The 21,949-nt window shown below is 43.7% G+C and overlaps 1 protein-coding gene across 2 annotated transcripts; it reads right to left on the reverse strand.

The window, feature by feature from the left end:
- Nucleotides 1–390: 390 nt before the first annotated feature.
- On the reverse strand, nucleotides 391–19,791 carry LOC311062518 (apoptosis-associated speck-like protein containing a CARD). 2 transcript variants are annotated; one of them, XM_084081616.1, is made up of 7 exons: nucleotides 19,656–19,791; nucleotides 9,857–10,071; nucleotides 9,131–9,375; nucleotides 5,467–5,629; nucleotides 2,324–2,356; nucleotides 1,670–1,910; nucleotides 391–1,435 (listed from the first exon to the last, which is right to left on the reverse strand). In XM_084081616.1, exons 2-7 carry the CDS (start codon nucleotides 9,942–9,944, stop codon nucleotides 1,354–1,356), a joined length of 852 nt encoding a protein of 283 aa, XP_083937742.1. In that variant the 5' UTR covers nucleotides 9,945–10,071; nucleotides 19,656–19,791; the 3' UTR covers nucleotides 391–1,353. The 2 variants fall into 2 exon arrangements, with proteins under 2 accessions (XP_083937742.1, XP_083937741.1); XM_084081615.1 differs by having other exon boundaries at nucleotides 1,670–1,916.
- Nucleotides 19,792–21,949: the final 2,158 nt, after the last annotated feature.

A 21,949-nucleotide genomic window follows, 5' to 3' on the forward strand; every position in this document is an offset into this window, starting at 1 on the left:
AAAACAAAGCAATGAAAGCATTAATGATCTGAGTTAGTGCATGGACCCAAGTTAACCGACAACAGAGTGAGAGGTCAAGTAAATAACATGCAATATGTGAGACCAACATACATCTGGATAAGATAACTTACATCTATGTAATTAGGCATCACATACATATACTAGGGAAGTGTGCAATGACTCATTTCAATGATGTAAAAATGATTACACAACTAGTATAAAGTGAAAATAAAGTAATTGCAAAATTACAAGTAATACAGAATGCTGCACGAGTCCTTACCAGGACTAAGCGCAGAGCACACATCTCTGCATTGGCTACCTGTACTTTCTAGAATAGATTTTAAGATTATTTTATTTGTCTATAAATCACTTCATTGTTATGCCCCGAAATACATACCAGATATGATCAAAACATATGAACCTAGTAGGTCGTTGAGATCCTCTGGCCCTGGACGCTTAGAAGTTCAACCTGTCAGTAACAAGAGACATTTAGTTTGTATGCCCCAAACTCTGGAACACCCTGCCAGTCAGTCTCAGAATGGCTGAATTAGTAGATATATTTAAGTGTGATCTTAAGACATGTATTTTGCCTTGCTTATCGCAATGATTAATCTCACACATATACCGTTTTTTTCTGCTCATTTGTTTTGTTTCTTTATGTTTTCCATTTTTATGTACCTTTACTTATATTTTGCAATCTTATTTTTTAATGGTCATGAAAGTAAATAAAGATCATTATCATTTACCACCACAGATGGACATGAGAAGAGTGTTTCTACTCAGGGGTTTGCGACACATAGTTGTGCATGAATCCTTGTCTGTGTCTTTGTAAATAGCAAAAGTTAAGTTTATTGAACTCATATTTGACAGTGAAAGAAAGAAAAGAAGATGTGGAATTGATATACATAATGAAATGAACAAGTCGGCCTTGAGTCCCATTCAAAATGAAAAGTATGATGTCAATGTCGCTTCCATAAAACTATTTTTGAATGGAAGGGGTTTTCGTAGGGATAAGGAATACATTTCTCTTCCCAAAGACCCATCAATAAACATACATTATGATGGTGAAAAGGGACTGCTCATACTGGCACCACATTCCTAGAGGAAATAAAATAACATGATATTGAAAGAATTTCCTTAGATAAAATAATGTTAGTTAATGTCAATAAAGACTTGGTAGTAGGCTGAATATCAATGGGGCGGCAGTTTAAGTAATGGGTTGAGAGCCTCTAATCTAGAAACAACCTGTACACAAGATGGAACAATAAAGATCATCTGGAAACTCGAACCTTGATTAGACTAGTCGACTAGCCGTGCACATCCCTAAGGATACAAGTGAGTATTTCCTTAATATCATAATGTCACACAACAACGTGTCCTCCTCCTCAGATAAATCTCTTGCTCCTCTGTCATCGGCTCTTGGCGTCCTTCCATCCTGCACAAATCAAACGATAAATGACAATGTAACCTAGCAGCACTGATGTCTGTGTCTTGTTCAGGCTGATGTCTAAACTCACAAACGGATTGGTGCACAGGTGATAATTGCTCTTGGTCATGTGACCATGTAACACTAATAACCATGGAAGCATCACTGCCCAGAAAGGTACATTCTGTAGTACCAATACAATGCTATTATTATTAATGTTGATTTAAAATGAGAATTACTTACAGATCTTTGAGAAGAAACTTTTCATGCTTCTCAAGACCTTTGTAGAAAATGTCTTTGGCATTTCTGGATGTCAGGTGTGTATAGAGTTGCCTCATCTTATTCTGATTGGTGCTCTGTGACAGAACATCATCGTAGCCCTCTTGGGTGATGACCCCCTCATGAAGGAGCAGATCCAGGATGGGTTTGACCATGGTCACGTTCTCTATCAGGAAACACCGGTGTTGGTCGACAAAGTGTTTCGCTGAAACTTAAGAGGAATGAAAATGTAGTTGTGGGTGAACCATTATTTGAACACATTAACGTTGTTTCAGAGCATCCTATGTTTAAAAATGGAAATACTTTACATCCCTCAGTTTAGTTTGTGTTAAAATGTTGATATAGGCTGTCATATTTTCTCTAGGACATGTATGTACATAACATGACCCTGTTTTGAACATGAACCAAGAGGGTCACAGTCAGTATATGAAGCACTTAATGAGAAACATGCATTGACTGATCAAAACAACTTATAAATGTATGAAAATTCAAAGGAGACTATGATGGTAGCTACAATGAAAACTATTTAAATGGGATTCAACAACAAGTAACGCTAGTAGGTCTAAGACTATATAAAATGTCTCAATTTAGAGTCAAACAACTTTAAACAGCACTCACCTGAGACAGATGCAGATGGTCCTTTGGATTGTGCTGCAATAAATAAAACAACAATCGAATGAAATTAAAATACAAACACATCAACTAATATGGCCTAGTATATTTTGACCTAGTGTTTTGTTCACTAGCCTGTTTGTTATTTTATTCACCGGAAATGACATACCCAAATTCAAACAGTAACTCCACAAGCTTATCTGTAAGCTACTACAGCAGTAAGCACTGCTGAGGGTGTATAGGGTTATTAATATTATTCATATTATTACTCTCCGCAGGAGAGTATTGTTTTCACTTTCTAAATATGACACACCGATTGGTCAAGCCTCACGTGACACGTGACAATACGGTGAAATACTGTATAAATACATGGCATCACTTTGACAGTGTCTTTGCCACTGTCAAAGTGAGGTAAGACAGGAACCATCACAAAATGGCTGCATGGCTGATACATAATTGGCAGATAGGACAGATAGGACACTTATATAGACAGGAGGGATATGACACTTACACAGACGGATAGGACACTTACAGTACACAGACAGGACGGATAGGACACTTATACAGACAGGACGGATAGGACACTTATACAGACAGGACGGATAGAACACTTACACAGACAGGACGGATAGGACACTTACATAGACAGGAGGGATATGACACTTACACAGACAGGTCGGATAGGACACTTACAGTATACAGACAGGACGGATAAGACACTTACAGTATACAGACAGGACGGATAGGACACTTATACAGACAGGAGGGATAGGACACTTACACAGACAGGAGGGATAGGACACTTACATAGACAGGACGGATAGGACACTTATACAGACAAGACGGATAGGACACTTATACAGACGGATAGGACACTTATACAGACAGGACGGATCGGACACTTATACAGACAGGATGGATAGGACAGTTAGAACATAAGAATTAGAACATTCCCAACATTCCCAACACAAGTCTGGTAAGAGTGAGGTAAGACAGGAACAATCACGAAATGGTTGAGAAATGGCGGATACTGTAACAATTGGATAGGACACTTACACAGACAGGACGGATAGGACACTTACACAGACAGGACGGATAGGACACTTACATAGACAGGACGGATAGGACACTTATACAGACAGGAGGGATAGGACACTTATACAGACAGGACGGATAGGACACTTATACAGATAGAACATTCCCAACATTCCCAACAGCGGAGAGTTGTGCTCCGAGGAGCACTTTTTCTAGTTAATATTGTATTTATTATTGTTTGTTTACCTCCACACCCACAAAAAATAGGAAGTGGATAACACTAGCATAACAATGAGGGTGTATAGGGTTATTCATATTATTCATATTATTCATATTGTATTTATTATTGTTTGTTTACCTCCACACCCACAAAAAATAGGAAGTGGATAACACTAGCATAACAATGAGCTAATAGTTATTGATTGTACTGGTAGTACTGAATCTCTTGTACAACTGCTAAACTGCAACTCATCCTAATTTGATGCATTAGGCTTAGGGTTACCATACAGTATATACCATGGTATAACATAACATCATGCCAGTGGAGATAGCCTACACCTCTCTCCAGCTGTCTGTTAAATTGCTGTAATGTGCAAAGTATGATTGAGATGAAAGTGTTCGGTTTGGGCATAGGAAGTGTGTAGGAACTATGCACTTCATGTTATTTGCACTTTGGAAAGGGGTGCGTTCAGGGCAGGGGACCATGAGGGGATGAGGGCAGTGGATGCACAGGATGGACACTCTTAGACATGCTTACTCTGCATTCTCTTGTATTGTCCTTGTCTTGTACTATGTAAGCACTGCTGAGGGTGTATAGGGTTGTATAGTGTATATTGTATTAAAAAAAGATATATATTTAGCCTATTATTGATGGTGTTGCATTGAATTGGGATGTCTTTATATCATGCTGTATCTACGGTACATTTTTATCTATGTAATTATTTTTATCTATGTTTATTTATGTAATCTGTGTCTAAGCTGTGCTGTCTTGGCGACTGAATTTCCCTTGTGGGATCAGAGGACTTAGACATTGCTTATCATCTCTTGTCTTATCTTATCTTACACAAGTTGTACATGAAAGTGTACATGGCATGTAGGATGAGATGTACACAGATTGGTCTCAACCCATACACATCAATGATATTAACATCATATTCAGCAGGGGTGTCCTAATCAAATCATCCATTTATGTTATTTTCAAATCCAGCATGTTTGCTCAGCAAACTGTACATGTCTGTGACTTTTATTAGGCTATATACATTTTGGTGAATGTATTGGCGAACATCAGAAGATCTAAAGACTGACTAAAGACTCACTCTGGTGGAGATAATTCAATATTATAAGATTATAATTCAAGTTCTGAAATTGCTTCAGTACACACCATTTGTAGCTAATTTAGTGAAATCATATTTCTACAACAAACAGTAACATTTGTAAGATTTGTCGTGCCCCCTTTGGTTGTAATTGAAATCGCTTTTGGCTCTGTGTTGTTTAGAGGCCCCTCAATGTCTGATTTACATTAGGGGTTGATGTGACGCTTTTTGCTTAATTCTTTTTGGTAAATCAGGCCGCTCCCGCAATCTTTGGAAGTCAATCGTAGCCAATTGGAATGGAATATTACAAATCTGACTGATACATCTTGATCACATGTGTACCAATTTATCTGAATTGTGGACAAAATGTGTAGGACTAGTAGCAAAACGTGTATTTTGAAGCAATGCAAAATGGCGGAAAATTTAATTAATTCTATTATATGACCTACGGTTCAAGAGTTATAGGGAAGAAGTTAAAGCACCCTGTTATAACACTATGCGGACCTCCTTGGTCTACTGGCAATGGACATGCAAAGTTTATCTATCGATGATCGATCCAGCTGTGCCGGAGCTCAGAATCAGGATCAGCTTTATTGTCACATCACAGCTTTACAGAAGTAAAAAAAAAAGTGGGTGAAATTTGTTTTGTGCAAGTTCTATCGTTTTGTTATTTCCATAGGAAAAAAAATGGAAGAAGAAGTAGGGGGCAAGGGGAGATTATCTGTTCACATACACAAACAAACAAGCAAACAACTGTCGGCCTGGCGAAGACCATTGAACTAAATACATTTTTGTCTTTACCTTCCAATGCCCAGTGTCTTCCAAGGACAATGTCTTCTTGCTGCCAGACTTGTTTTTTCTCAGGACCCAGTAATGTCAGCGTGATGTCTTCTGCTTCGAGATCTGTTGTCACCATGAATGTTGCATGATAATTTGGTCCATAGTTCAACTGATATTTTGCCCCCTGTAAACAGAGATAACTGTATTACTACTGTATTGTATTGCTGTAGTAGTGCTAGTCATGGTTATACTTGTAACAGTATTAACTATACACTCCTCGGAGCATATCTCCACCAGGCTGGGTTGCCTAGCCAGCCATGGGCTGTGGCCATCAGGACAGGTGAGGAAGCTGGGGGTACAGCATTTCTACAACATCCGCTGCAACTTTATGCATTTGTGGTGCACCATATGTGCCAAAGTAGGAGTGGACGCCCCATAACATACTATTCCAATTTGGGGTTAATTAAATGTTGCATTCATGAGCGTTTTTGGAAGAAAATTATTACAAAAAAACGATTCTGTATTGATTGTGAGTGAGTGAGTGAGTGAGTGAGTGAGTGAGTGAGTGGATTGAAAATTGAAAATGTCAATTCCCTTTAAACTTCACCGTCAGTCAACAGTCTTTCAGTAAATGTTTTCCACTGCCGTGCAGTTTTCTACATTTATCTACTTGTTTATAAATGAAACTGAAACTTAGGTGAGTTTATAGAATAGCCTACAACGCAATAATTTCCCACTTAACGTGTCGCTTGTTTGGATTTTAATTGGATTCCGTGGCGGCCAGCAACATTGGATGTGATACATATGTTGAATGATTCCAACAGAATAAAGTAATGCTGCGTTCACACTGGCAGCTACAAAGATACAGGCTACCATTATTTTTCAATGGAAGCCACATGAAGATACAAAGACATACCGATGTTTGTAGCTGATACAAAAGCTACAACAGCTACAATGCTACAAATATACTGTGTAGCTTTGTATCTTTCTATCTTGTATCAGCCAGTGTGAACGCAGCATAAACATTAATATTGTGTATTTGACTGTAAATGCATCACCCGGAGCATTTGCAATATGAATGAAAATAAAGGGAAATGATCAGTTTTCCAGACTCAAACTGCTTTTCCGTACAATAAACGAGGTTGCAGTTTTAATGTGATTTTTAATGTGATACCTGAGGTTGTACTTTATATGAAGTACATTGCAGAGTGTAGCGCTGGTCTGGGGTCAGAACGCAGAAGGAGGTGGTCTTGATGTGTTCATCTTCCTTATTGTGTACATGAGCTGCGTTCATGATTTGAGGCATTTTGTTCATAACGGACCAATCCTCAAACTTTGGAAGCCAACCTTAGCCAATGAGGATGGAATATGGAAAATCTGACCGATTCGTGTTGATCACATGACTATAGAGATACTGTGTACTGATTTGCATGACGTTTGGATACAATCTGTAGGAGTAAATGGGTTTTGCACAAATCGGCCTCCTCGTGGCGCTATAACAGGCCCATATGAAATATTTGGGGCAGAGCGCAGAAGGAGGTGGTCTTGATGTGTTCATCTTCCTTATTGTGTACTTTCACCTACAATGACACCAATTGACTAAATGGTTCAATCATAATGTCTGGGATATAGACAGACTTGTCAGGCTATGTACACAGTAGTGATGCGCGGGTTGACCCGTAACCCGCGGGACCCGCGGGTCAACCCGCGGCGCGGGTGGGTCGAGTCAGAATTTCGGAGGCAATTATGCGGGCTGCGGGTGAGCGGGTCACGCGCTCTCACACGCAAAAAAATAATAATAATAACATGCTCTTGTTTTGTCTTTATTCCTAATAAGAATAAGAAGAATAACAATAAAACAGTTTGAATACACTTGGGGATTATTTTCTAACCATGATTTTACAGAATTTAAAAAAAAATCGCGGGTCGCAGGGCGGGTTGAGCCATAGATTTATATATGGGTTCGCGGGGCGGGTTGAGGCGGGTTGGGTTCCGTGGCGGGGCGGGGCGGGCCGAGTCATGAAAAAACCCGACCCGCGCATCACTAGTACACAGGCTGCTTCAACAGTCTTTGTTATTGTCAATACCAGAGTTGCACTTTTATACACTTTGGCCTTGTATTGGTTGTCAAATTTGCCCACACGTACAAACCAGCCTCTGGTTGCAGAATCCACTTAACATTTTAGTACATTTAAGGAATTCACCCAAGAAATTACTTAATTTCTATCGTTTACTTATTACCCCGTGATGTCTTGAACACAGAGAATTTGTGTTTGTAAAACATTCTTTAACAGTGAATGAAGAATCCTAATATGATGAAAACACCTGATGAATTAACACCTGATGAATTGAAGTACCGAGATTATAACAACAGCAAAGTGATATCTGATCATGAACACCATTGAGTAATCCGAAATGTCTTCTATCCATTTGTAGAACGCTATGGTCAAAACTCTGTGTGGTTCAACTGGAGCTCATTCACACGCACACAAGGGCCCAGGCACGTGCATTTTTTGTGCAATGAGACGTTTAGCCCGGAAGTGTTTAAAACGTTTATTCTCTTTTTTTTTTTGGTTAAGGTATTTTTGGGGGCTTTTTGGCCTTAATTTATAGATCAGAGTAGAGACAGATAGGAAACAGGGAGAGACATGCAGCAAAGATCGTGTGGAACGAGACTTGAACCTGCAATGCGGTGTCAGGCTACATTGGAGCATAGGTGCCCGGACCGCTACACCAGCGGTCCAGGCCTTCTTCTCCTAAGGTTATATTTTGGAAAGGTAACAACAAGAATACTGGGAATACATGCTGGATTACATTATGAGCATCCTTTTGAAGTTTATAAACAGATTTTGATATTGTTTTGCTGTTGTTAATCTCGAACTCAATTCATCTAAAACAACAATATAAACAAAAAAAAGTGCTCCTCGGAGCACAGCTCTCCGCCAGGTCAGGTATGTTATTGTGGCTTCCTGGTGGCACTATAATAGGCCAATATGAAAATGGTGGCATTTCTTCTTAGGCCTTTCACGGCAATCGGACACTGCAGTCATGATTTGAGGCATTTTGTTGCATAAATGTGTTTAGCTGAATTTGACCTGCTGGTGGCGCTATAACTGGCCAATGTGAAAAGGGTGGCATGTCGTCCTCGGCCTAGAGGGAATGTACTCGTGACATTTCACAGAAATCGCAAGCTGCGTTCATGATTTGAGGCATTTTGTTCATAACGGACCAATCCTCAAACTTTGGAAGCCAACCTTAGCCAATGAGGATGGAATATGGAAAATCTGACCGATTCGTGTTGATCACATGACTATAGAGATACTGTGTACTGATTTGCATGACGTTTGGATACAATCTGTAGGAGTAAATGGGTTTTGCACAAATCGGCCTCCTCGTGGCGCTATAACAGGCCCATATGAAATATTTGGGGCAGAGGTTCTGAATTGGCATCCAAGGAGTGTGTGTGCACAGTTTGGCAGCGACCGGGCCAACAGTGCAGGAGATTAGCTGCTAACGGACGCACAGGACACACGGACGGGTGGACAGGGTGCAAAACATACTCTCTCGCCATGCCTTTCGGCCTGGCGGAGACAATAAAGTAATTTCTTGGATTAACTATTCCTATCAGCCTAAAGATATTTAAACTCTATTGGATGCTAACTACGTAACAGATAACATAATTCACCTCTCTGAGTGGCACATTGCTCGGTAGCAGATATATACTCAGTATCTGCCTCCGACCTCTCGGTGGTTGACGAAACAGCAGAAGTTGACTCTTGGTTGATTTTACAAATTTCTTAATCCTCCTCACGATCCCACAGATAGACAGATGGGCACTATTTACAACCACATGAGTCTGAGTCACTTCCTGTGGTTTTAAGAGTTCCATCTCCTCCTCGTCTGTGATGTTGGCCACAGACAGATCATCACCTGTGAAAGGTTTTTGAAACATTCTAGTAAACAAATGCGCAAAAGAGACATAAGTGATTATCTCTTTAATAACGTGCCTAAACCAACTCAGTTCAACATTACGACAGACAGTATCCATGACTCTGTTGTCAGAGACTAATCAAATACAACATCCCACATTGGATTTCAAAATTAGTATTGACTGTTATACTGTGTTGCTTTGAACAAGAACCCTGAAAATAATTGGATGAATGGTTTTGCTTTCAATGATGCCTTTATCTAAAGCACTTTACACATACATTCACCGATTCACATGTGACACAAACATACACACACAGATGGCAAGGCAACAACCACGCAAGGCAGCAACAGCAACTAACTGCTCATAGGAGCAGTTAGTTGTTCAGTGTCTTGCTCAAAGACACAAAGCCAGTAGGAGACTGGGTTTGAACCGGTAACCATCTGAGTCACTGCTGCCCACAATGATAAAGCAGGTCCTCACCGGGTGTGATGCAGAAGTGTGGCAGGCGTAGCTGGTTGATAGACCGCTGATGACACTTGATGCTAAACAGAGGCCCTGCAGGAGTCATTCCTGTTGGTTGGAGCTTTTCATTCTCCCACTGAACAATCCTGTAGAGGACTTCTCCTTCCCCTGTCGTTCCAAACACCAATCCTGATTGATCGCACTCGAATAGCCCTGCCCCAGGGATGTTGAAGCTATGACACACACACACACACACACACACACACACACACACACACACACACACACACACACACACACACACACACACACACACACACACACACACACACACACACACACAAAACATTTGAATAATATAATACCTTGACTTCATTAGGTCTCATCTTGTCACATTAAATGTCAAGATTATTTACAATTACAGTGGTTGGTTCAATAGAAACATACTACTGTAAACAGGAAGACTCAGCAGTGGTGTTTGATCAGCTGATTTGCTGAAAGACACAGGTTCTATCTCGATCTGTATGGTAACAATGAAACTAGAGGTTACGTCTGTAACCCCAGTTTCTTTACCTTCGGAGTGATATCTCCCCCTGGCGATGCACAGATAAACACACATGGACTCCCGCGACAATTCTTTTGATTGGCTAGGGTCATGTTACGCGTTCCGGCAGTCCGGAAGGGGTATAAAACCCCTCGTGTAACTAGAACACGGCCTCTTAAGAACTTCCCTCTGCACGCCAAATGCGCACAGAAGGGGTGTTAGGTGAGTATATCACTCCGAAGGTAAAGAAACTGGGGTTACCTACGTAACCTCTAGTTGTCTTTTCCCTTCTCCATGATATACTCACTATGGGACTCATAAACCCCCCTGGGGCACTAAGTCACACGACCCTACAGATCCGCACGCCCTCGGCCCCCAGGTCCCGCCCCACGGGCGAGACCCCAGCCCCAAGGGCGCCCCGGCCTTCCGGGCCAGGGTGCGGAAAAGTACCAGAAGGAAAGACCCTGACAGACCACATGGTCTACCTCATTCAACTAACGGGCAGACACAAGTCTATCCCATACTAAAATGAGGAACAGGGCCTCCTCCCCCAGGACCCACACCTAGCTGGTCCAGGGGGGCCTAAGAGGAAGGATAAAAACCAGGAGATAAAGCCCCTAGGCCTGCTCATCTCCCCCCTGGCTCAAAACAGCTGCTACCCCCAGGACAGTGTGCGCCATCGAAGATGCCACCACGTCCAAGCTGTAGAAAGCCGCAAAAGTAGACGGAGACGACCAGTTTGCCGCCGAGCATATTTCCTGCATCGAAACCCCCTTGTAAAGGGCCCAAGATGCAGCCACGCCCCGAGCAGAATGAGCCCTCAGTCCCACCGCAACTGTAGAGCCGCTACTCACATAGGCCAGTCTGATCGCCTCCACAATCCATCTGGACAGCGTCGGCTTAGCCACTGCCTCCCTCTGACCAGTCCGGCCAAAAGAGACAAAAAGCTGTGTCGACCCACGGCCGGCCGCCGTCTTCTGGCAGTAAAGCTTTAGAGCCCTTACTGGACAAAGACAGTGCAACCGCCTATCCTCTGCCGAGGCGAAAGGCGGCGGATGGAAAGCCACCAGCTCAACAGGGGCTCGGGCCACCATCCCGGTATTAGACACAAACGCCAAGTTGGGTTTAAGCAGAACCCTCTTGCCGTCTACTGAGAACCACATGCATTCCAAACTCACTGAGAGTGCCTGCATGTCACTGACCCGCTTAGCTGTATACAGGGCCACCAAGAGGACCGTCTTGAGACTCACGATCCTCAGATCCATAGACTCAAACGGCTCGAAAGGAGGACGGCAGAGTGCATCCAGCACCACCGCCAGGTCCCACTTTGGGAACAGAGGCCTGTTAACCGGCCTGGCCCGCCTAGCACCATTCATGAAACGGTGCACCAGCAGATGATGACCAACCGTCTTGCCATCGAACCCCTCGCGACAAGCGGAAATGGCCGCCAGGTACACCATAACAGTTGAAAAAGCCAGATCCTGACTTAATAACCTGTCCTGCAGGAAAACGAGGATGCTGCATACCGGGGCCTGGAAAGCCACCACTGACGGTAACTGTTCCAAACACCAAGACACAAACATGTTCCACCTGACGTCATACGCCAACCTCGTGGAGATGGCCCTTGCCCCATGTATGGTAGCCACCACATCAGGAGGCAGACCATGCGAACTCAAATTCGCGGGCCAGACCCACAGGTCCAGGTCCTGAGGGCGCTCGTGGAACACCTCGTCCCTTCCCTGTCTCAGCAGGTCAGCCTGACCCTCTCCAGCGTTGGAGTGATCGGTTCCATTGGTGGGAAAGCATACAGTATGTTCGGCCTTGAAGATGCCAAGAGGACATTCCGATGTAGCTCCTTGGCATCCTCGGCCCACACGGGCTCAACCACCAGCTCCATGAGCCTCGCATTGGCTGAGCCCTGGAGGAGACACACGGCGTTGAAAGCCTTGGCGGCCAGTCCCGAGGCCCTGTAGACCCTGTCCACAGCCGCAGAGGTGGCTCTCCTGCTGGCGTCGGCAAACACTGGCCCTGGCTGAGGGCCGTGAAACGGGGCCCTTTGTGCTGTCCTCAATGCCCCTGGCCAGCACCGGATCCATCGGGGGGAGGCCGCCGATCCCATCTCCGGAGGTGAGCACCTCCAAGGGGAACATAAGCTTGGTGGGCTCCTTTTGGGCCAGCCAGGAGAAGTGAAGCGCCTCTCTCACGCCCTTGGCCTAAGGGAGTTTCTTCACTCCACCTGCCGAGGTCGATGGGGCGCCAGCCCTTGGAAACCTGGAACGGGAGCCTCGGTGGACATTTGTAGGTTCTCCATCGGCTGCTCGAGGCCACACCGGGCGATGGCCCGTCTAAACACCACCGAAACAGACTCGAGGAGCTCTACGTCCCCCGCAGAACGCTCCGCTGTGGGCCCAGGAGGATCGACCGGTCCGGGGCTGGTCATAGTGACCTCCTGGACCTCCTGGTAGGAGGTGATCTCACCTTCTTCTTCCTCTCCGTCCCCCTCCTCCATGTTGTCGTTGGCTCCGTCGTCGTCTCCACCACCGGAGTAGACGTTTCCCTCCGGCGTGTCGCCCCACTGTGGGATGGAGGGGGAGGGGGAGGGAAAGGTGCCGCTGCTGTAGTGGGGCTGAACCCCACTGGACACCACAGCAGCGGCGGGGGTTGGCGCCGATGAGACGGCCCTGGAGGTGACGCCGCGCCGTCCCTGGCTAGCACCGCTGCTCCTCGGGGCGACGCCTGAAGGTGGGCCCATGGCCCCTCGGCTTTCTTCCTCTAGCGGGGCTCTAGATCCCGCGGCGAGGGGAGCTCCGCTGTGTCCACCGCTGGTTGTAGCTGCGAGGGTCCTAGCCCTCGCGAGCCGGCCTTTGAGGTGGAAAACCGTGTAAGCGGCCCAGGCTTTGCAGGCGTCCTCGTCACCTGGGTACCATCTGGCGATAAAGTCGTGGTTCACCCCCATGCAAGCAATGCAGACGCGGTGTGGGTCGTCCGCGGCGACGAGGAATGCGCAGCCCTCCAGGCCGCACTGTCTTGGAGGTTCCATCTCAAAGTAAAGACCGGGCTAACAAACAACAAGCGGCGGCAGTATAAGCCATCCATTCCCTCGGTGTTAATGGGAAATGTGAATGTGCTAACTGGGTCATTCCAGAATTGGAGGACATTTGGGCTTCCGAATTTTTGAAAAAATAACTTTCTATTTGACAAATTTCTGTTATATATTCATCAATAATAGGTAATATACTATCAAAAGCTTGATTAGCTCAGCTCAGGCATCAAAAGTATTTTTATTACATGTTTTATATGGGTTATAGTAACAGGGCTGCAAGTAAAAGTAACAGGGCTGCAAGTAACAGGATTGCAAATCTATGCTAATGTTAGCTTTTTCTCAGGAATAGAAGCTAGCTGTTTAGCTAGATGTTAGCATTTACGAAGAGGACAAACTCACATAAATAAATAAGTACAACTTTTTTTGTCAAGTATTTATCTTATTCTGGAAATATGCATAACAGGGTTGCGTGAGGTAGGTTGAGACATTCAAGTAAGGCTGACAATGTTATACAAATATGAATAATAGAAGAGAGGAGATGCCTTTGCTCTACCCATGATGTTAGGAAAGTGTTTGATGATGTCACTTCTAGTCTGTCATGTGACTCACACTTTTCTTCTTCTTTTACCATGCAAAAAGGTTTAAGGTAACAGGGTTGCATGCAAGTTGTGGGACACAGGTTCCTTGCATAATAATACTTATTTAAAATATTAGGTTAATTAAAACATATGTTTCCACATCAACAAGAGACATCTATGAACAAAATAATGTAAAAGAAAGTAGATTTAAATGTCATTTTAACAGTTTTATCTGAGATTCAATTTGGCAACCAAGGGGGTGGGACAAGAGAAAACTTGCATTTTAGGGGTACTACAGACTTATTTGGTATTTTTTTAAATGTGTTTTTTTTTTTTAAATGCTCCAAGTTGATTTAGATTTGGTCTCAGGACAAGTAAAAGTTACACGACAAATGCATTATTTAGTATTTTGTAAATGGATTATTTGACATTTCTTGGGTGGGACGTAAAATGTCCTCCAATTCTGGAATGACCCAACTAGTATGAAAATGGACGAATTACGAGGGCTGGTCAAGACGCAGAGGATATACCGTGAAAGCAGCCTGATCATACTGACGGAAACATGGCTAACTAGCCGCAAACCAAACACCGCTGCGCAGTGTTGTGCCTGAACGCGTTCAATGAACGATCGTTCATGAACTCGTTCATATTTTGGGCGAACGTGAACTGAACGTACTGTATATCCGCTAGATGAACGTTATCGTGAACGCGTTCATTCTGGCGTTTGTGAACGGCGTTCTCTCACAGTTTAACTTTGTTCAAGAGTGTCCCAAATTTCCATGGTTACATTGGTTTGTCATGTTGTATTTCATCCTATTCTGTGTTTCCGAGGCGTCTTGAACGCACCATCAGCCAAAAAAGAGAAAATCAAGGCGGTGTCTCACATTCATGTGCGCAGCGCGGAGTCCGAGTGAACAGTCTCGTTGCAACGACAGCTAGTGAGCAGCACAGACAGTTACGGCCACTCGGCCAGGGCGAAGAGCTGACACTTTATCCGCTCTGCGAAGCTCATTTCCCGGCCACAAGCATTTGGAAGTTGACTTGTGTCTCTTCCAAAGTATCGGTGTTGTTTCCTTGGCTTCACTGCCGACAAAATTAACTTGAAGCTGGGCTGAATTAATAAGTAAACACCGCGGAACGGCGAAATGAGTTTGGGATGTCACAACAACATGTCCGTGGCTGATGCGTTGTAGCACTGTAGCCTACAGCCGACTTTAGGACGGTAGCCCCGGCCCCCGAACCTCTGAATGAATGTCATATTGTAGTCTGGACGTCCGACCCGACTTTATTTTGGCATTAAAAGTGGACTTCTGCACCTGGCTTTTGATGTTAACAGTGTCATACACCCACTTTGACAAGCCTCCAGCCCCCCCCAAGATGAATGAAAATCTTTAGAAAATAGCAGATCTACAAGCTCACTGTGTTGCACCGTGACCTGTTGTGAGCTTGTAGATCGGCTATTTTCCAATAGCCAAAACTTAAATAGGGCTGAAGTGATTCATGTATTTGTAAAATATTTTATATTACAATATTTTCCTCTGAGATGTAGAGTAAGTAAGTACTGAAAACTGCTAATACTCTAGTAAAGTAAAAGTACCTCAAAATTGTACTTAAGTACAGTACTTGAATAAATGTGCTTAGTTACTTTACACCACTGGAAATAATAAATATAGGGTGCTTTGGACGATGCCAGCCACCCACTGCACACAGCACTTTATGCACAGAAGAGCATTTTTAGTAATAGGCTCCGATCACTGCACTGTAGCACGGACAGATTCAGGAACTCTTTTATCCCAAGGGCCATTAGGCTGCACAATGACGCACTAGGGGAGAGAGGAGGGAGAGGGAGGGGGTTGACCAGCTGATCTATATTTATTTGTTAGCTGTGATTTTTTACTGTTTTTACCTAGGTTTTTTAACTGCTTATAACTGATAGTTTTTTTAGGTTTCGAGAGCCTGTAAGGCTTCGAACCCTATTACATCTCTACACTTTCACTATTATTATTATTCTTCCGCCGTTTTTGCCAGTTCTGGCCTAACCGCCTGGTCACTTCTTATGAAATTCGGCAATATGGTAGAGGGCTATGCCAAACGGCGAAAACCCAAAACTCACAACCATTGGCCAAAGGGTGGCGCTGTAGCACTCAATTGAACATGCCAACTTTGAACAGGTACAGCTCATGCCCTGTTCGACCTACAGCCATGAAACTTCGATACACACATGCGTCTCCTCATGCCTAACAACTTTCACTGTTTGACTTTTGACCTCTGACCTTTAGATCTCCCACCATTTCGAATTCTATGAAAAGCAGTAAAAAGCAGTAAAAAGCCTACTCCTCCTGGGATTTATGAGCAATCTGTACGAAACTGTATACACATGAACTTTGGACCAATGCCGACAGACGTAACTTAGCGGATTTTCCATAAGTGAAAACGTTAAGATTTTATAAGCCAATGAAAATTGCAGCTTTTTTTAAATTATTCATCTGCCCCTAACACATACATGCAGACTCACATTTGTTTGACACTTTGCAATATTGTAGAGGGTCCTTCCAAGTATCACTGAAACCAATCTTACTCCAATTGGTCAAAGGGGGGCGCTATAGCAATTTTTTGAAAATGCAAACTTTAAACAGGCAAAAGTCATGCCTCGTTTGGCCGACAGCCGTTAAACCTGCTTACACATGTGCCTTGACTCATGAGGAACACATGTATCACTTTGACCAGTAAGCTCTGCCCTTAGATTGTCTGCAATTTTGAGCAGTTTGAAAAACATTTAAATCCAGGATTTCTGAGCAATTTGCATGAAACTGTGTCAAATACATGTTTGAGGCCCTTTTTCACAGGTTCAGGTGTGTTGGTTCAATAGCTTGATCGCTTAATCATCTGCCTTGAAACCATAGGGTAGCCGGTTCGAATCCCACCTCAGGTAGACTTAATTATAATTGCATTGCACACAACATGACTATATCAATGAATACATGTGCAATTGTTAAAGATGACGGGAAATGCATACTTGAAAGTAGTTATTTTCAATGTATGACGTACTTCATTCGCGCTTTTGTTTTGTTTTGTTGGATTCTCCCTTTTCACTGTCTAAGGCTGTGTATTGGATAGCTCCACCAGTAGAGTGTGAGTCTCATGTGCCGAAGGTCCCTGGTTCGAATCCCACTTATTACAGTTCACATTTAAATTGCATTGTACAAAACATGACCCTGTTAATTCAGACAAGTGCAATGTTTAGACAATAACACGAAATGCTTTTGAGAGTAGTTTTTTTTTATGTATGACATACTTTCTTGTGAAAATAGCCGATCTACAATCTCACACCTTTTTAGATAGCAACGCGTTGTGAGCTTGTAGATCGACTATTTTCCACTAGTTTCCATTCCGAAATATATTGAGCAGTTTGAAAAACATTTAAACCAAGGATTTCTGAGCAATTTGCGTGAAATTGTGTCATGTGTTTGAACTCCCTTTTCACTAGTACAGGTCTGTTGGCCCAATGGCTTAATCATCTGCCTTGAAACCACAGGGTTCCTGGTTCGAATCCCACGTCATGTAGAATTCATTATAATTGCATTGCACACAACATGACTGTATCAATGAATGCATGTGCAATTGTTAACCAGTAAACTCCGCCCTTAGATTGTCTGCAATTTTGAGCAGTTTGAAAAACATTTAAATCCAGTATTTCTGAGCAATTTGCGTGAAAGTGTGTCATGTCTGTGAACTCCCTTTTCATCAGTTCGGGTCTGTTGGCCCAATGGCTTAATCATCTGCCTTGATACCAGAGCGTCGCCGGTTCAAATCTCACCTCATGCAGACCTCAACTCAATTGCATTACACACAACATGACTGTATCAATGAATAAACATGCAATTGTTAAATGAAACGCTTATTGAGAGTAGTTGTTTTCAATGTATGATGTACTTCATTCCCTCTTTTGTTTTGTTTTGTTTTGTTGGATTCTCCCTTCTCACTGACCAAGGCTGTGGATTGAATAGCTTGATCAATACAGTGTTAGTCTCATGTGCCAAAGGTCCACGGCTCAAACCCCACTTGTCACAGTTTACATTTAAATTGCATTATGCAAAACATGACCCTGTTAATTCAGACATGTGCACTTTGCTCTCTCTCTCTCTCTCTCTCTCTCTCTCTCTCTCTCTCTCTCTCTCTCTCTCTCTCTCTCTCTCTCTCTCTCTCTCTCACTCTGTCACAGTCTGTCTGTCTGCCTGTCTGCCACTCTATCACTGTCTGTCTGTCTGCCAGTCTGCCACTCTGTCACTGTCTGTCTGTCTGTCTGTCTGTCTGTCTGCCAGTCTGCCAGTCTGCCACTCTGTCACTCTGTCACTCTGTCACAGTCTGTCTGTCTGCCTGTCTGCCACTCTGTCACTGTCTGTCTGTCTGCCAGTCTGCCACTCTGTCACTGTCTGTCTGTCTGTCTGCCAGTCTGCCACTCTGTCACAGTCTGTCTGTCTGTCTGCCAGTCTGCCACTCTGTCACTGTCTGTCTGTCTGCCAGTCTGCCAGTCTGCCACAGTCTGTCTGTCTGCCAGTCTGCCAGTCTGCCACTCTGTCACTGTCTGTCTGTCTGCCAGTCTGCCACTCTGCCACTCTGTCACAGTCTGTCTGTTTGTCTGTCTGCCACTCTGTCACAGTCTGCCAGTCTGCCAGTCTGTCACAGTCTGCCAGTCTGCCACTCTGTCACTGTCTGTCTGTCTGTCTGTCTGCCAGTCTGCCAGTCTGCCACAGTCTGTCTGTCTGCCAGTCTGCCAGTCTGCCACAGTCTGTCACAGTCTGCCAGTCTGCCAGTCTGCCACTCTGTCACAGTCTGCCAGTCTGCCACTCTGTCAAAGTCTGCCAGTCTGCCAGTCTGCCAGTCTGCCACTCTGTCAAAGTCTGCCAGTCTGCCAGTCTGCCACTCTTGTCACAGTCTGCCAGTCTGCCATTATTCTCGAAACCGCTAATTGCTGCTTGCAGCTATATTTTATCATTGTATTCATTCCCATTGGTGTATGTTTTTTTTTAATGTTTACCATCCTTCTTTTTATTGACTTCTGTATGAATGTATTGCACTAGTGCCGATGAGCAAAACAAATTTCCTTCGGGATTGATAAAGTATATATCTATCTATCTATCTATCTATCTATCTATCTATCTATCTATCTATCTATCTAACTAGCCACTTAGCCTAGCTTAGCCTTAGCTTGTTAGCCTAGCCTAGCCTGCTAACGTAGCTTCCAAGCTAGCCTTGAGCCACGGATGGAAAACTGAGAAGATGGGAAGAATGAAATAATATAAAATAAGCTGCGGGAGCGTGATTAACAGAAGGATTTAACGAAACTCCCGTGGGGGACACAAGTGACCCCGCTTTGGGTTAAAGCTGGTTTTCGTGTAGATTTTTATGTGGTAGTGTGTCTTGGCTCGTGCGCATTGCGTAGCAGAGTGAAGTAAGAGGGCGTGTTTTTAGTTACACGAGGGGTTTTACACCCCTTCCGGACTGCCGGAACGCGTTTATGAGCCTATAGCCAATCAAAAGAATTGTTGCGGGAGTCCATGTGTGTTGCTCTGTGCATCGCCAGGGGGCGATGTTATCCCATAGTGAGTATATCATGGAGAAGGGAAAAGACAACTGCTTAGAATGAGTTACCTGTATCTGTTGGTTGTGTGTTCTGTTTTTACACTCGGTGTAAAGCTAGTTCTGAAAGACAGAAAGCAGTGAGGAAAACAAACAATCAGTAACTTTCCTGATGTTCAGTCTGTGTGATTATTCTGCAGAGGAGCTGGTTTTACTCACAATCAATGTCTGGACAAAACACACACACACACACACACACACACACACACACACACACACACACACACACACACACACACACACACACACACACACACACACACACACACACACACACACACACACACACACACACACACACACTTACAGTTAAAAGCACGTATAAGTGGAGGAGAGGGGCAATTCAGTCCCAACTCAGTCCTGTTACCTGTTACCTATTCACTTCGTGCCTTGTGGCACATAAGGCCTTCCCAACTCAGTCCACTAGTATTTAAGTGGAGGAGAGGGCAACTCAGTCCCAACTCAGTCCACTAGTATTGAAAGAGTTCAAAGACAAGATCAAAGATCTTGCGACGCGTTCTTGCGACGCGTTCAGCATTTCTTTGTTCTTGTTGTGATCTCTGAGTACACACAAATTACAAAATCAACTGTATGTCGGTTTTGGCAATAAATGTCTGATTATTATGTGAATATCATATACTCTCTCAATAGCTTGGGATCCATCTATTTGCTGATCGGCCTATCGCTTCATATTTAGGTCAATTATATTTTTTACTTATCTGATCTAACAGCAGGCACCGGGTATAGATGGCAACATAGAAGCAAACCAACTTTGATCAGTATTATCATTTACCAAAGACAAAAAAGAAAGAGAGTCCTACAAATGCAATAATAATGAGTGTCTTCTCTAAACTGTTAACATAGTCGCCAACATTGTATTACAAGAGTAGCAGCCTTAAGCTCAGCTCACACTACAGGATCAAAATTACTATAATCCTGATTATCATCATTAAGCCTCCTGATTTGCTCCCAGCATGCGCGCTGATCCCTCTATATATTATTTGAAAATAAATGTAATTAAAAAAAATTTGAATGGATTTAAAACTTTTTAATACATAGAAAGGCTGTAGTTTGTATTAGCTTGGAATCCCTGTGGATGATGTCCGATGGTAGGCAGGTTTCTGAACTGTCCACAGGCAGAAGGAACCCCCCCACTTGACACACATGCATGCACTGCCCCCAGCTACCCCCTCCCCCTCGGAGATCACATCAGAAGAGACAGAAACACCACTGTGAAACTGTGTGTGTGTGTGTGTGTGTGTGTGTGTGTGTGTGTGTGTGTGTGTGTGTGTGTGTGTGTGTGTGTGTGTGTGTGTGTGTGTGTGTGTGTGTGTGTGTGTGTGTATACTTTATCTGACACAGAGACACTGAGGAGCCTTCTGGAACCCAGAATGCAGGGTAGAGGGGTTCAGTGAATGTGGACTTGAAGGTGTAGAGGTGTGTCAGTGTGTCAGAGGACACTCTGTAGAAGGATAGAGTCCCAGCAGGCCAGTCCAGATACACTCCTACTCTGTTGGAGTCAGAGGGACAGACTGGGAGGGTGTGCTTCCTATTGTGAATGACACTGTATATGTTACCATGGTAATGATCTTCACATGCCAGACTCCAGGTCTTGTCATTCCATCCAAGCCTACAGTCACCATCAATTCCTCTCCTGTTGATTCCCCAGTAAGTCACCGCTATATGAACCCATTTACTCCACTCTACCTCCCAGTAGCAGTGTCCAGTCAGACCCTCTGTACACATAACCTGTGGAGAGGAATCAAATCTGTCAGGATGGTAAGGAAGAGGCTCCTTCCACCAATCCCCTGTCACCTTTCTGTTGTCCTCATTTAGAGTGAGTGATCTGTGTGCGGTGTTTGAGTCCAGTGTGAGATGATGGAAATCTAATGAGAAGTCAAAACAGTACACATTAAAATCTTCATTCAGTGAGAGAATATTAAATACAATTCACTGAGAGAAAGAGAGAGAAAGCGAGAGGCAAAGATGGACGGGGACGGACGGACGGAAGGACGGACGGACGGCGGACGGACGTATAGACAGATAAATAGATAGATACTCACATCTTCTAATGAGTTGAGGTTCAGTCCAGTGTTCCTCTCCCTCCATTTTCTGAAATTAAAGCCCAATGTTGATTCAACATTAATCATGTCTTAACGAATATGCGTCCATGAAAATTAGCATTACTTTCGTTTGGGAATTGTACTGATCACACTATCCAAATACATAATAAAACATGGTATGCTTGTAACATGGCAACATGCAGTTATAAATAATAAACACAAACACCTTTCGTTGTATAATTT

This window comes from Gymnoscopelus microlampas (assembly GCF_963454915.1).
Source record: "Gymnoscopelus microlampas genome assembly, chromosome: 16".
Taxonomy (NCBI): domain Eukaryota; kingdom Metazoa; phylum Chordata; class Actinopteri; order Myctophiformes; family Myctophidae; genus Gymnoscopelus; species Gymnoscopelus microlampas.

What these genes read in the sequence shown, in the direction of transcription:
- LOC311062518 (XM_084081615.1), bottom strand. Translation starts at nt 9,944, where the DNA reads ATGACTCCTGCAGGGCCTCTGTTTAGCATCAAGTGTCATCAGCGGTCT. An exon ending in ACACTTCTGCATCACACCCG is followed by an intron (nt 9,376 to 9,856) that starts GTGAGGACCTGC and finishes AACCTTTCACAG; the next exon opens with GTGATGATCTGTCTGTGGCC. An exon ending in ACCATCTGCATCTGTCTCAG is followed by an intron (nt 1,917 to 2,323) that starts GTGAGTGCTGTT and finishes ATTCCTCTTAAG; the next exon opens with TTTCAGCGAAACACTTTGTC.